The sequence below is a fragment of the Vigna angularis genome, chromosome 1 (genome assembly GCF_016808095.1).
Source record: "Vigna angularis cultivar LongXiaoDou No.4 chromosome 1, ASM1680809v1, whole genome shotgun sequence".
Classification (NCBI taxonomy): domain Eukaryota; kingdom Viridiplantae; phylum Streptophyta; class Magnoliopsida; order Fabales; family Fabaceae; genus Vigna; species Vigna angularis.
The window spans coordinates 64,090,947-64,106,824 of record NC_068970.1 but is presented as its reverse complement, the minus strand read 5'-3'; the positions used below and the strand labels follow the sequence as shown (position 1 = coordinate 64,106,824).

At 33.4% G+C, this 15,878-nt stretch overlaps 2 protein-coding genes and 1 non-coding gene across 3 annotated transcripts; 1 reads left to right on the top strand and 2 right to left on the bottom strand.

The window, feature by feature from the left end:
* Positions 1 to 2,032: 2,032 nt before the first annotated feature.
* On the bottom strand, positions 2,033 to 5,503 carry LOC108323144 (LEAF RUST 10 DISEASE-RESISTANCE LOCUS RECEPTOR-LIKE PROTEIN KINASE-like 2.1). Its single transcript, XM_017555509.2, has 3 exons — positions 4,601 to 5,503; positions 3,602 to 3,637; positions 2,033 to 3,496 (listed from the first exon to the last, which is right to left on the bottom strand). Exons 1-3 carry the CDS (start codon positions 5,421 to 5,423, stop codon positions 2,346 to 2,348), a joined length of 2,010 nt encoding a protein of 669 aa, XP_017410998.1. The 5' UTR covers positions 5,424 to 5,503; the 3' UTR covers positions 2,033 to 2,345.
* A 2,313-nt stretch (positions 5,504 to 7,816) lies between these two features.
* LOC108323145 (uncharacterized) lies at positions 7,817 to 10,026 on the top strand. The gene is made up of 3 exons (XM_017555510.2): positions 7,817 to 8,033; positions 8,141 to 9,720; positions 9,853 to 10,026. The coding sequence occupies exons 1-3, from the start codon at positions 7,817 to 7,819 to the stop codon at positions 10,024 to 10,026; spliced, it is 1,971 nt and encodes a 656-aa protein (XP_017410999.2).
* Positions 8,212 to 8,318, bottom strand: LOC128195135 (small nucleolar RNA R71). Its single transcript, XR_008246707.1, has one exon. It is a non-coding gene; the product is annotated as a small nucleolar RNA R71 (small nucleolar RNA).
* Positions 10,027 to 15,878: the final 5,852 nt, after the last annotated feature.

Here is a 15,878-nt window from a genome sequence, read left to right as displayed (position 1 = left end):
TCACGATGCTCCCTTTTATAATTTTAATCACCAGAACGGACATTAGGCAAATGAAAGTAACACAGCTATGAGTTTGGTCTACCCAATCATTTGTTGCTCTTTCTTTTAAATAAAATTTCAACACAGCAAAATAAAATAAAAATCATCAAGAACAGTGGCAAAGATGATAATAAAATTTAAATGAGAAACTTAGCGAAGAACCTTTACGCAACTTTTAGGTTCCATTAGTTATGCAATCCCCGTATATAGTTGGAAACCTGTCATTTCCTTACACGAGCGTACCAGAATGGGTGCCTTTTCCTTCTCACATCAACATCATTATACATCGAATCCGAAATTAGGTTAGATTAACAAAATCTTATATAATTTTAATATATATATAAAAACCACTCTATTTTTTCTAAATTATAACAAATATTTTTACAATAAGAAACAGCTACCTAATTGAATTTTAATCAAACGTAATGTTCTTTTAAGAAAATAATAAAAATGTTATTTAACCGAATATTGTATAACATTTTATCCATGAATAGCAAATACGTAACTACTATATCGAGATAAATTCGTGTTTTTTTATTTTTTTTATTTTTATGGGACACATTTAAATTATATTTATTTATTTATTAACACCAACATCACTCAATTTGATTTTATTTCTATAAGTTTGATTAGATTATTTATTTAAGTCTAAATCAAATCCACGAAGACTTCTAATATATCAAACAAGATCAGATCAATTCAACATTTTAATATAGTTATATCATAAAGTAAAAATATATTTACGTATTTTTCACAATCTGACACAACCAACTGTTCGCAAAACGTGATCTTTCCCTCTGAAAACAATTTAACTATATAAAAAATAATAATACTTCTATATTTCATTAAAATAAAATACCTACTTGCTTGACAATTATATTATAGCAATATAAATTAATGATTAATGAAACTATTATCTATTTATATACTTAAATTAATAGTTATTATACATTTATTTATGATAGACGAGTAACGAGACATGAATTGAACTTACAAGATTACCTTCTATCTAAAATTTGAATACAATAGACTTATGATTTTTTGTTGTTGTTGAACTTAACTTTCTTATTTCTCTTAGGCTAAGTCTTATATTTCTAATAGTTTGGAAAATGCATGCTTTTATTCCCTTTTGATGCATTTGTAAATTTAGGTTGATGAACCGAGCAAGAGTTGTGTTACTCTTAGCACTTCAAGCACTGAAAAAAAAAATTATATATATAGAGAGAGAGAGAGAAAAAAAACTTATAGAAAGTTAGTCAAATTAAACAGAGACTTAATGCATTTCAACTAGATGCTTATGAAGTGCAAAATAACTAAAATCCTGGAAGATAAACATAATGACGTTTCGTTACAAATTCATATCTTAGCTTCAATATTATCAATATTTGGCAAAGAGAAATATTAGATAAAAATAAAAATATCTTAAAAGTGACAAATATTTTATATTTTTTAATATATAAATTAAAAGATTATAATAATTAAGATTTTTCTTTATAAAAATAATTAAACAAATTTGTGGCAGAAAAAGTTGTATAATATACAGTATATATGTCAACATATGCATATTGATGTAAATGTCATGACTAATCCTCTAAGCCTAAAGAAGAATGATATAAGTTATTATTAGAAGTTAATCTAAATAGGTAAGTAATAAAGTTAAAACAAAATTGAATTGTAATTAGGTCATCTTTACCAAAAGTTTATTGGAAAAACTATAGAGGAATAAAAAGTATAGTTGTTGAAATTTTTACGACACATTATTTATATATTTATTGTACGTATTTATTGTTTCTGCTATGTGAACCAAACTGACTTTAGTAGGAGAGAAACCTGACAGTATCTACGATAATGTCCAAAAACAAAATTGGATTTGAAGATGATTAGTGGAAGACCACCCATTGAAGAAAATTTGAAATGGTGCAAAAATAGGTGCTTAAGACAATGAGTAAAAAATCACTTGTTGAAGAGAATACTCGATCCGTCTAAGAGAAGACTAGACCACTTGCATCCGAAACATATAATATTCTCCAATGATGATAGAAAAGTTTGTAAATACATAACAACCGAACTAATAAATTAATGTTTACAACACAATTCTCCAAATATGAAAGGCCACAAACTGTTTCATTTGTTGCAGTTATTTCACATATGCATGCGTGATGCCCATCACCCGTACCGCCTCCAAATAATAGAAAAAAGGACACTTAAATAACTATTGCATGAAAATGAAAGACAGATCAAACCTTAAGCTTTGATCATCAATACCGAATGTTCGGTTTGAAAAATTTTTGACAGAAGAGACGCAACTATGAGCTGCACGAGAGACTATCAAATGATTCGGATATTGCAGTGGAAAAACCTGTTGATCTTGGAGGAGAAGAGAGGAAAGGTTTTGGTGGTATTTCCAAGGAATCTGCACTACCTAACAACATGTCAATCACTCTACTTATGGTAGGTCTGTGAGAAGGAATTGTCTGAATGCACCACAAAGCCACCGTAGTCATTCTCTTTGCTATCTCATTCTCCTCACCAGACAATATCCCCTCAAGTCCCAAATCATTGCCCTGCTCAAGCTTCTTGTAAATAACCAAATGTGGGAAATATAGTTCGCTTGAGCGACTAGCTTCAACGTTGATGTTCTTCTGTCCTCCAACCATTTCTAGCAGCATCATTCCATAGCTGTAAACATCAGACTTGTGTGAAACACCTCCAAAACTTTTATTGAACACTTCAGGAGCCACATACCCTACTGTCCCTCTAGCATTTGACATTGATATAATGCTTTCATCTATTGTGCTCAGCTTAGCAAGTCCAAAATCTGATATCTTTGGGCGGTAAGTTTCGTCCAAAAGGATGTTATGTGGCTTGATGTCAAAATGCAGAATCCGAGTGTTGCATCCTTTATGCAAATACTCAAGTCCTCGAGCTATGCCTATTGCAATCTGGTTCAATCTGTCCCAACCCAATGGTGGAGTACTGGTTTTATTTTTTTCTGCTGCTTTCTTGTGAATGTACTTCTCAAGTGAACCATTGGACATAAACTCATACACGAGGGCTTTTCTGCTTCCATCTAGGCAGAATCCAAGGAGAGAGACAATGTTAACATGAGATGTTTTGCTTATGCTTGCAACCTCATTGATAAACTCTTCGCCATTCTCCTTTGATTCGTTCAGTATCTTCACTGCCACCGAACAACCGTTGAGTAACTTTCCTTTGTACACAGATCCATAACCACCTTCCCCCAGTTTAATTTTGAAGGAGTCCGTCATTTTCTTAACATCAGAGAAACTGTATCTCTTTATACCCATAGAACCTTGGCTTTCAAGGAAGGCTTCTATAACTCGATCATTCTTTTTTATCTTGCCCAATTGTATCAATATAAATTTCCAAATTCTAGCTTTGTTGCGGCATATGATGACAGCGATTAGAGGTAGTGCAAATCCAGTACCAACGAAACCTGTTAGCAGAGTTTATGATCGATTAAGATTGTCTTATTACATGATATATGTCCAGAAAACAAATGCATATAATATGAGAAGTGTTTGTGAAAAAAAAAAAGCACCTAAAACCAGCTTCAACACTCTGCTATTCCTGCTACCTGCACGAAAAAACATACGTCACTATAATGATTGAGATCTTAATGGACAAAAATGTCACATGTGAATTCAAACTCCAATTATAACAGTGAGTATCATGTTTAAAAATGGTAAATCCTACCAATCCTAATAAGTTAAAGTGAGTGTTACAATTTTCAAACTTAACCCCGTGATTGATTCTTGAACTCCAACAAGTATCTACCTAAACCACACCAACACGTGGCCTACCATTACTCTGGAAGGCAGTGGAAACTGAAAAGTCAACCATTGCGGAAAACGAGCTGAAAGTGTTGCGTGTCTATTAGTCATGCCACGCTGGTGTACTTTTGTGACCTGTTTTTTCATCAATATGTAGCTTATTATTGTTGTTATTTTATTATACAGTAAATTAGTAATACGCAGATGCTGCACAAAGTATATTTGTTTAAACCAAATGGGGTTCCGGTTAGCTGGAACGTCTCATCTGCAGCATCCAGGTCAAACTATGATGCTAAAACAAACAAAAAAACTTGACTCTGTTTGCTATAATTCTAAGCATTTTCACTACCAAAACTAATAATTATTGCCACGTACATTCCCTATATTTTAACCATGTTTCTGTCACATGACGCACATTCCCAATTAATATATTCCCCTCACTGTACCTACTGTCTAAAATGCCATCAATATCAAAAGGAGAAAACTAATACTAGGAAATTATGATTAGTATTAGAGGTTTTCCTTTTAAATACAATTTGTTAAGTTTTTCATTAACTACGTTTTACACTTAGATTATCACAAAGGTAGGAAGAGATGAAACGTAATCTCCATCATTATGTATCTTCTTCACCTTTATACATATAGGATGAGTTAAGCTTGTGTGTGCATGAGACCAAAATGGTAGGATACTAAATAATAGAAACATTTTTGGTGTACTAGAGGTATTCAATTCAGAAAACGAAGAGATAAGAGAAAAGAGAACATACTTTCGTGAGTAGAGCAAACTGAACCCCGAGTTCCACCCGAGCAATAGCAAGAAAACTGATTGGAATCATTCTCATTCGTTCCACATGCTCCTCCAGAATCCCTGCACGCTGTGCACTGAGAACTCCACTCGGCATCAAACTTCACATCAAACCCTTGATCCAACGCTTTCTTCAGCGGCTCAATCCCGTTCCCAGAATCCCAAACAACACCCTCTGAAACTTGCACCAGAACGCTAACCCCGCAGTTCTGAAGGCCCGGGAACTGCCTCAGCTGAGTTCCATTGACCACATAGAAAGCGTGCTTATTAGTATCATTCTGACACGTAAAGGAGTTTCCCCCGACAGAATCCTGAGAGGGGCAATCGTAGAATACAGTGACATTCTGGACGGTGGGGAGGAAAGCAAAGGGACTGGAACTGAGAGAAGTGTTGGTGAAATTGGAAGAGCAGCGATCATAGACAAGGTCTGTTCGCACCATTCTCATGGTGGAAGCCGTTTGGTTGATGTGTAGTACATGGAAGTTCATGGAACCAACTTGAAGCGAAGCGTTTCGGTTATCCATGCAGGTGAGGTTGAAGCCATTGCGGCCACAAAACTGGGGTCGGCTCCCTCCCCAGAAAGGATAGGATAGGTTTGTGAGAGTTCCACAGCTGAAAGATTGGCTGCAAATGGAGTAGGTGTTGTTTTGTTGAGAGTAGGATTGTGGCAAAGCTGCTAAGAAGAAAGCAAGGGCGAGTATGGATGCAAGGAAGGAGGAAGGGGTGGTCATAGTTGGATGGCTGGATGAAAAGGCCTGAGTGATCTTAATGGTGAAGCCTGGCATGCTTTCGTTGAAAATTTGGAGATAGAACAGAAAAGTGGGTAGTTTCTTTGCTCTTTACGGAAAGAAAATTAAGGCAAAAGAACAAGATTTATCAAGTGGTGTATGGTTGTGTTTTGATTGGAGTATTATATACCATTTTCTGAAACGAGGATGGATAAAATAATTTGAGTGGAAAACAGAAGTTTCATTTGACTAACTAGAATAACAGAACTTCTTTCGTGGAACTTTTTGCCCTTTCACACGGGGTAGCTTTTGGTGCAGTGGCAATATACCCGAGGGCATCACATGCGTCGGAGAAGAGTCTTAAGATTTCCATATCAGTCTTTTTCATTCACTTTTTTTATTTGGACAGACCCTTATTATTTTACCACGTACCTATAAAATATGACAAACGCTCTGAGCAGAATGCGGATATTTATATACAAGGAAAATTACTGGCACCTTATTTGAGGTTACTGACATTTGACACTGGCTGACTTGTCAAAGATATTATCTTTTATAACGTGATGAATGTAAAAGAAAAATGATACTTCAGACGTATATTTTCTATATTTATTTCATACTCTTTTATTTTTATTTTTAAATTTATAATTTTTTAATGATTATTTTATTTTTATAACGTGCCTTAAATGAATGTAAAGGAATGTTAGTAACATTCATTATTCTATGTAAAAAATTTGTCTTTCCCTTGTTTTTAGTTTCAAATTGGCACATGATGTATTTACTTCCCCCTTTGCTGCAAGACTGTGCTGGAATTGATTGTCATTTAATTGATAGCATGGTTTATAATTGTGTTTGCTTCCCCTTTGGTTTATAGTTATATTTATAATTGTGTTAATTATTAGCATGGTTTATTTTAGGGAAGTAGGTCGATTTTGATGTAGGAGTGGATATATGCGAGTAAAATGGCTTAAAACATGTATACTGATAAGTGTGAAAAAGAGTTGTTTTTACACTTATAAATGATTTCAATTTTCTAATTATTTATGTTATTACTCAGTGAAATCTTGTAATAAGACTTAGATTGTTTTTGTAAATTACTGTACTGAAAAGGATGTATAATTGGGAGTTTGTCAGTCAATTCTCGCATAGCGCAAGCCAAAACTCGCACTGTCAGGAAACAGAAATTCGCATAGCGTACCATTACTTGTGCGCTGTGCGAATAACATCAGTTAAGAGGCAGCAGTTACACGAAATTCGCATAGCGCACACACACCTGTGCGCTGAGCGAATTAATGACGTTATGTGGTTTTAAAAGACGTGACAGAAAGGCACAAAGCATCTTCTGACACACGAAAATAGCCAGAAAAATACTGGAGAATTCAGGAGACGATCAGGAGACCTTTCAAGACATCAAGACTTCACTTTCTGCAAGGAATTGCTGTAAAGAGTACGTTTGAGATGTCTAGGATAGGCTAAATTTTCTGTTCATTGAAATTGGTTGTATGACGAAACATTAATGTAAATTTTCTGTGCAATATATTTCTGTTCATGTTCTTTTCTTGACTTGCTTTTGATTATACGGAAGTATTATTTTTTATAAAAGTTCTTTTGTACTGGGAAGTATTTTTAGAACCAGAAACGTAAGAAAAGAAACTAAAAGTAATTACGCTAGGAATAGTTATGTGCTTCTGGTCATTCTTAACATCTGAACTTAATACAAAATTATCTGATGAATTAATTAAGGAATTAATAATTCAATAGATAATTTTAGAACTTGTTTTAAGGAATTAAATCAAGATACTCTCATGTGAATGCTTGAACAGAGAATATATGTTGTTCAGGAGCTTACTGTAATGTTAGTCAAAGACCAATTCCAGTGATCTTTTATCGCATTTTTAAATCTTATTTTTTTACGTTGTTAATTTCATGTTTAAATCCAAATTGAAATCACAATTATCATCAGTAATTGATCTTGATAAATAATTTTAATTGATTAACGTAACTCAAATTCCCTTGGGAGAACGATACATTTTTACTTATCCACTGTATTACTTGTAACGATTTGGTATACTTGCCAAAAAGTTATCAAGTTTTTGGCGCCGTTGCTGGGGAATTTGATTGTTATTGTTATTTCAGTCATTCATTGTTTATCAATTTCAATTCTGTTCCATTATCTGTAAATCCATTATTTTTAATTTTTGTATATCTGTATATATACATTGTGTTTTGTTTCTGTTGTTATTTCTTTGGGTTGATATCTTGAGATTTTTGTTCTCTGAATGAGTAGGAGAACAAAATCTGAAAATTTATTGTTTGATTATGAGATTGAGAGAACAGCCCGTAGGAATAACAGTAGACGTAGGAGAGAAAATAGAAAAAAAGAAGCTAGAGAAGCTAGCTTGTCTTCTATCTTCAACACTTTTTCTTCATTTGATCAAAAGGATAAGGATATGGAGGGAAATAATGAGGACGAACGAGTTAGGCGTACGTTGGAAGATTATGCTTCTGTGTCTGTACCTTCATCTTTCAACAGTATAGCCCGACCTGTGGTAAATGTTGCTCATATGGAAATGAAACCTGCACTGATTCACCTTGTTCAAAGTAATCAGTTTACAGGAATGTCACACGAAAATCCCTATGATCATCTGACAACTTTTACTGAGATTTGTAACACTGTAAAAATTTTACATGTGTCAGATGAAGCAATTAGATTGAGTTTATTTCCTTTTCTTTGGCTGGAAATGCAAAGCTTTGGCTAAATTCTTTTCCTGAAGGGAGTCTGACTGCTTGGGATGACGTAGTGGCAAAATTTTTGACTAAATATTTCCCCCAATCCAAGATCAATAAAGGCAAACAGGAAATATCCTCCTTTCAACAAGAGCATGAAGAGTCGTTGAGTCAAACATGGGAGAGGTTCAAGGGGTTGCTGAGAAAAACTCCAATTCATGGATTTGACATTCCCACTCAATTAAACCTTTTCTTAGGAGGTTTAAAATCTCACACAAAGCTTATGCTAGATGCCTCTGCTGGAGGTAACATTAGGTGGAAGACACCTGATGAGGCACAAGAAATAATTGAAAATATGGCATCTAGTGATAACGATGTCCAAAGTGAGAGAGTGCAAATGCAAAAGAAAGGAATGTTTGAATTGCAATCCCAAGATGCCTTGTTAGCCCAAAATAAAATCATGACTCAACAACTTGAGTCTTTAATGAAAAAGTTGTCACAATTACCCAAGGAACTCCAAACTGTATCACAGGCACAACATCATCAAACTGTGCAAGGTTGTGAATTGTGTGGTGGAGAGCACCAAAATGGACAGTGTGCTATTCAGTCCAATGCTAAGGAAGAGGTAAATTATATGGGAAATCAAGGCCGTTCGGGCAACTATGGAAATTATAATCAAGGATGGAGACCTCATCCTAGCATGGGTCAGGCTAGTTCTAGTAGACCACCACAACAACAGTTTCAACAACAACCTAATCTTTCTGATAGGACATCCAAACTAGAAGAAACTCTTCAACAATTCATACAAATGTCCATATCAAATCAAAAGAGCACAGACGCCTCTATTAGAAATTTGGAGACACAAATGGGTCAACTTGCAAAGAAGCTTGAGGAGACATCTGAAAAGAAATTTGTGGCTAATAATGAAGTTCACCCCAGGGAGGAATGTAATGTCATAATAACCAGAAGTGTAAAAGAAGTGGGGTTTGAAGATAAGGAGAAGCCGACAAATAAAGAGATTCAAGCACACAAAGAGGATGATCAAAAGAAGGTGATTAAAGAAGAAAGTAGAAACAGGAAGGAAGATGGAAGACAAAAAGAGAAAGTATTGGTGAAGCAACTTCCTTATCCTAAAAATACTTCACAGAAGGATAAGGAAAGAAAAATGGATCGGTTCAAGAAGATATTTAATCAACTTGAGATTACTTTGCTCTTGACTGAAGCACTGCAACAAATTCCTGCTTATGCAAAATATGTGAAGCAATTCCTCAGTAAAAAGAAGAAGTATTTAGATGAGGAAACAATTGAAGTGCAGGGAAATTGCAGTGCAATTATGCAGAAATCTCTACCTCCAAAAGTCAAAGATCCAGGGAGTTTCACTATCCCCTGCACCATTGGAAATCATGATATAGGGAAGGCTCTTGTTGACTTAGGGGCTAGCATCAATTTGATGCCCCTATCTATGCTCAAAAAGATTGGTGACCTTGAAGTCAAGTCAACAAGAATGATCTTGCAAATGGCAGATAGGTCCATTAAGCATCCTTACGGTGTAGTGGAAGATGTGGTGATTAAAGTTGATAAACTAAAATTTCCTGTTGATTTTGTAGTAATGGAAATGGAGAAAGGAGTAGATATACCTCTCATTCTTGGAAGACCTTTCATGAAGACATCTAAGGTTGTCATTCATGTTGATGATGGAACTGTGAAATTAAAAGACCAAGATGAGGAGGTGATATTTAATGTCTTTGAAGATGTGAAGCAAAATCAAGAGGAAAAGACTAGTTCCAAAGTAAAAGATGAAGTTTTAGCAATTACTAGTCTTCCAAGGCAAGTTGCCAAGTTGGCCAAGAAGAATCTTAATTGTTTCAATCCAAAAGTGAAGGAAAGAGATGAAATAAGGAGAAGCAAAGAGTTCACCAACAAATTGAAGTGAAAAGTGATGAACTCAAACCTGGAAAACCTGTGAATCTTAAGAACAGGTTATGGGTCATCAAGGACATAAAGGCAAATGGAGTACTCGAAATTGAGGCTCCATATTCAAGAAGAATTAAGTTGGTGACAAGTAAGTTACTCAGAAAATGTTGGTGTCATGAAAGGAAAAAATACACTAACATCAAGAATCCAACTTAACCATGAATTGTCTGGGTCAAGCTAGTGACGTTAAAGAAGCGCTTGCTAGGAGGCACCCTAACACATGTTTGTATATATGTGTTTGTTGATTGTGTTTCTGTAATTATTGAGATTGATTGTGGAGAGGAAGTATTGATGAAGGTTGAATATTGATTTCTGACGCTCTAGTCGCACAACGCACAACTGAGATGCGCTAAGCGACTAGATGATTTTATGAAGCAGTGATTTATTCGCACAGCGAATTTCAGGCGCTATGCGAGAGAGAAAAAGAAATTGTTTTGAGATTGTTGTTCGCATATCGCATTACATGCGCTTTGCGATTAAAAAAATTGAATTTTCTCTATGCAAAAGGATTCGCATAGCGCATTGGATAAGCAAGGCGAATAAAATCACTAGAGCAATTTAGGAGAAAGTGAGCATTAATTCGCATATCGCACACTTTGCGCTATGCTACCAAAAGTTTGAGGGAGAGCTTTGTTAAAATATTCGCAAGGCTAAATTTTGCGCAGAGCGAATTTGATGTGAGAGGGAATTTTTATTTTAATTCGCATAGCGCATAGTTGAAGTGCGCTTTGCGAATGTATGTTCAAAAAAAAAATATTTAAGTCGCACAGCTGCTGTAACACCCAAATATTTTAAAGGGTATTACTGATAGTAGAGACTAAATTAATTTGATATCTCATATAAACAATCAAACTTTATTTCAATTACTCCAAAGTACAATACCAAACTTACAAACTTTAAACAATATAGTCTTCACCATTGAAATTTCAACTTATAAGTTTTACACAACATAATCTTCCCAATACAAATTTATTCTTTTTACAAAAATCCCTGAAAGTTTTTCCCCGCATCTCTCTCATCTCTAAGCTTTTTCAACCGCATCTGCAACATTATCTAATCACATATAACATGAGTTATATGATCATAGTACAAACAAATAAGGGTAAGCCAACCATATCATAAAATTATTAAACTTGTAATAAAAATATTATAATCATGTATTTCTGCAATTGATAAAATATCATTATTCCGATGTCATTAATTCATCATTATCAAAATCGTCTTTCTCATTTCCATAAATCTTACAAGTGTACCATGCTTACTCATGAAGCCTTATGGTCAGACCGCTCTCTGCCTGCTTTCTTAAGCCTCACTTATATACTATGTCTTACTTTCTGAAGCCTTATGGTCAGACCCCTCTCTGCCTGCTTCTATAAAACTTACGAATCATATGTTTATGTCAAAGCCTTATGGTCAGACCACTTTCTACCTGCTTTCATAAACCTCAGGTGTTACTTTGCTCATACCAAACTCTCATGGTATAACTCGAACATACTACTCCCGGTAGTAAACATCATTTCATAAGTAATGATTTCTCATATTCACTCCAACATTTCATAAAACCAACAATTCATACCCTCTTATCTACCTAACTCAATCATGTTCATTCTTTAATCATGAATTCATAATAACCCGTTTTGGTATCAATAAATTAAACATATTGCCAGATATCATGCTTCATATTATAAACTCATTTTGCCCATAACGAGTATAACTCAACATATTTTCACCAAACAAAGATCATGGATCAACCAAAATATATCAACATATCTTAGGAACTACATATTAAAGTCTGGGCTCAATGTAATGATAAATAAAATATATATGAAATTTTTACCATGATAATATTATGCATCTATAATCAACTTGTTTTATTTTATTTTCATCCTAGTAGAGATTTTTCTTTACCCCAATTGGTCACCGGAGAGGACCCAGATGTCTGAACGCATCAAACTCACCTTCGACGCCAGCACATATGACTAGTCACAACTGACTGGACCAGGCCAAGGCTGCTCTATGATCAGGGATGTGCCAACTCAGGTTTTTAAGGTTCCTCTATCCTACCAACAAAGAAAGGCCCTCAATAATTAACAATTGATTTATTTAAATTATGGTTTAATTGCTTCCTTTGTCCCCAGTTTGGTTGAATTGTGTCAAATTCATCCTCATTTTTAAAAAAGTTTCATTGTCGTCCTCACGTGGTATAAAAGTGTCAATTGAATCCAAACATAGAAAAAATTTGTGTCAAAGTAGTCATTTTTCCTATATCTCTGTGTCTTCCTTTCATATGTCACTTCTCTGGAGCTATGAAAAGCCTTAAATTGGATAAGGTAAAATGAATATCTGTACTTGATTGTATGAAAGGAAGACACAGAGATATAGGAAAAATGACTACTTTGACACAAATTTTTTCTATGTTTGGATTCAATTGACACTTTTACACCACGTGAGGACGACAATGAAACTTTTTTAAAAATGAGGATGAATTTGACACAATTCAACCAAACTGGGGACAAAGGAAGCAATTAAACCTTAAATTATCTACCCTGTTCTCTTATGCTATAAATCTGAAATGCCTAATTTTAATATTTTCACTTCCTCTCACAACAACCTCAAACAGTATCTGTACATCTATTTAATACCCATATACAAGCTATTACAGAACCCTTACTCCAGACCTTCCAACAAGATCAATTTCAGCCAACAAACTCATTCAAAACAGATTGAATTCATCACATCACAACATGTACAATTTCACAGTTTCAGTTATAACACCCAATATAATAAAAGTCATAAAACAGTTTCACAAGAGCACACCAGTTCAACATTCATATGCATATATTTTTATAAAATAAATTCATACAAAAATAATTAGCTCCCCTTACCATCAAAATAATATTAATATAAAATTTCAGGGGAAACAAGAAGTTGAATCTGGCAGAGCCGGTTAGACAACTTCTCATCCTTCTAGAAAGATGCAATAAAAAAATAGATAAAACAATAAAATTTCTGGGGAAACAAGAAGTTCAATCTGGCAGAGTCAGTTAGATAACTTCTCATCCTTCCAAAAATACAATATAAATAAGAAATAAAAGGTAAGGGGAAACAAGAAGTTGAATCTGGCATAGCCGATTAGACAACTTCTCGTCCTTCCAAAAATACAATATAAAGATATAAGAAACAACAAAAGCTTTGGGAAAACAAGAAGTTGAATCTGGCAGAGCCGGTTAGACAACTTCTAATCCATCCAAAAATACAAAAATAAACAACTAATAATATACAAATGACATAACATAATCAACATCACATTTTACAATTATCACACTTGGATCTAAACGCAAAAGCATGTTCTCATTCAAATTTCAAGATCATACAGAAACAAAATACTTCATATTCAAAATTTAAAATCAGACAAAAGCAAAATATTGCATATTCAAGACTCCAGATAATACGAAACGAAATACTCAAGGTTAGCTACCCTTACCTCTTAATCTCCTCGTTCTCTGAAATACTCTTAATATCCCCTTTGCAATTAGAAATTCTTCCAACTCTCTTCTCTCAAAAAAAATTTAAGTTTTTTTGGTATAAATTTTCAGCCTCCCCCCTTAGCTATATATAGCAAAAAAATTTACTATTCATTTTTACTATTCATTTTAACTATTCATTTTTTTATTCATTTTACTATTACAAAAATAATTTTTTATTTACAATTTGGTGAATTCTGATCTCTTATGACTCAAGGCAACGTGGAATACTCATCCTTTCCAATATATATATATATATATATATATATATATATATATATTTACTATTCACTTTTTACTTTTTTTTTTCTAGTATCTGAAATACAAATATTTTCAAGGATCTTACAACTAACCTGTTGGAGAGCAAACGCACGAACAACCACCGCCACGAACAACCACCGCCACGAACAGCCACCGCCACGAACGACGCACAACCAACGCACCAAGAAGGAAGAAGAAACGACGGAAATGGAGAATGGTGTTAGAGAGAAAGTGAAAGCGAGCTGTCGTGAGTGAAAGAGTGAAAGTGGGTGCACTACTACAAAAAAGTGCATAGATAGCGCTTTTTTTTATCATAGATAGCGCTTTTTAAGCGCTATCTATGGCAGCGCTATCTATTAATAGATAACGCTTCTAAAAAAAGCGCTATCTATTAGTGTCTGACAATAGATAGCACTTTTTTAAGAAAGCGCTATTTATTACTGTCAGAAAATACATCTATTGTCAGACAACAATAGATGGCGCTTATTTAAAAAAGCGCTATCTATTGGTCTAAATTTTTTTAAAAAAAAATAATTTTAAAAAAAGAAAATTTAATAAAATATCTCAAAAACAAATAAAAAAAAATATAAAATATTAGTTTTATTATGTTTTAACCTGTGATATTTATTGGTTCTATTATAAAAAATATATATAAAATATTAAAAAAAATATGAGAAAGACAAATGTCTCAAAGAATGTTTATTAATATAAAAAATAACTATTTGTACAATAATGTTTCAAATATAAACATATATTCTATTCGTACCTATAAGCATTACATACCATAACATATCCTATAAGTATGTACTAATTACATGTAAACATTAATCTTCCTTAACTTCAATGATTTGACTGTCACGATATTGTTGATATCTGTAACTAAAAAAATACTGCAAAAAAGAAAAATAATATAAAATTAATCAATTTAATTTTTACTAAAAAAAATTATTATGACAATGAAGCAAAATATTAAAGAAATGCGTAAAAACAGAAGCAAAATATATTCAGGCAAGTTTAAATTGACTAAAGAAATATTTGTCAAACCAGAATTTGTAATGTAACTCTCTAAACATGTTTTAAATGCTACAAGACTATTGAAAACTATGCTAACTACTAAAAATAACAAAGAAATAAAAATTTACCTATGAAAACCAAAAAAAAGCAAAATAAGACAATATCCAATGCTACCTTCAAAACATTAAACAAGTTCCTTCAACTTTAAAACAGTAAGCAAGTTATAAATGATAAAAGAGCACTGTTATAACAATTATGTATTCTAGAAAACTAAAAATGCAAAATATCACTATACGTACCTAGAAAACAAGCTAGACTAAACAAATTGATTTAATCAAGCTAGACTAAACAAATTGATTTAATCAATATAAAACTGTACATAAACCAATCGACCTATTATCTAGAAGAAATAAAATATGGTATCTAAACTAACTCATTCTATCAAAAACAGATACTAAAAAAGTAAAAGTAAAATTGACGAAGTGAAGCTGTGGTGAACTTCTAATGTGAAATTAATGCTTGATTGATCAAGATTGGCAGCATTAGTAACATGGAAGTCATCCAATAGTAAGAAAAAATTAGGCCCACGATTAGTGATGCACTGCAAGATAATATATTGAGTACAAAAGCTACAATATTTATCAATTATCAAGTTGTTATATACTAACCTTGGTGGAGTTGTAAGGAGTTTTGCCTCTGCCATGCACAACACGATACATTAGTACAATTTAGAGATGAAAGCAACAACAGAAAATTGCACAGATAATAATAAATACTTTACAGCCCAATAAGATCAATATAGCTTAAGCAAAAACGTATTCCATCCTTGGACATTTGAACAGGACAGTCAAGAACATCCACACCATCTGAAATAGCCTTCTCATATGCTAAGTCAGTACAAGAAGGATTAGTCTCCACTTGCTCCATATCTTGGAATAACCAAAGTGTTAACTGAAACATGAACAAAATGAATGTATGTGGTTCACAATGATGTAATCTCCACTAGCATAAA

Coding starts and splice junctions, on each gene's coding strand:
- LOC108323144 (XM_017555509.2), bottom strand. CDS start 5,423: ATGCCAGGCTTCACCATTAAGATCACTCAGGCCTTTTCATCCAGCCAT. Junction 3,638..4,600: donor AGTTTGCTCTACTCACGAAA/GTATGTTCTCTT, acceptor TTTTTCGTGCAG/GTAGCAGGAATAGCAGAGTG. Junction 3,497..3,601: donor AGTGTTGAAGCTGGTTTTAG/GTGCTTTTTTTT, acceptor CTCTGCTAACAG/GTTTCGTTGGTACTGGATTT.
- LOC108323145 (XM_017555510.2), top strand. CDS start 7,817: ATGGAGGGAAATAATGAGGACGAACGAGTTAGGCGTACGTTGGAAGAT. Junction 8,034..8,140: donor GACAACTTTTACTGAGATTT/GTAACACTGTAA, acceptor CTTTTCCTGAAG/GGAGTCTGACTGCTTGGGAT. Junction 9,721..9,852: donor TAATGGAAATGGAGAAAGGA/GTAGATATACCT, acceptor GAAGATGTGAAG/CAAAATCAAGAGGAAAAGAC.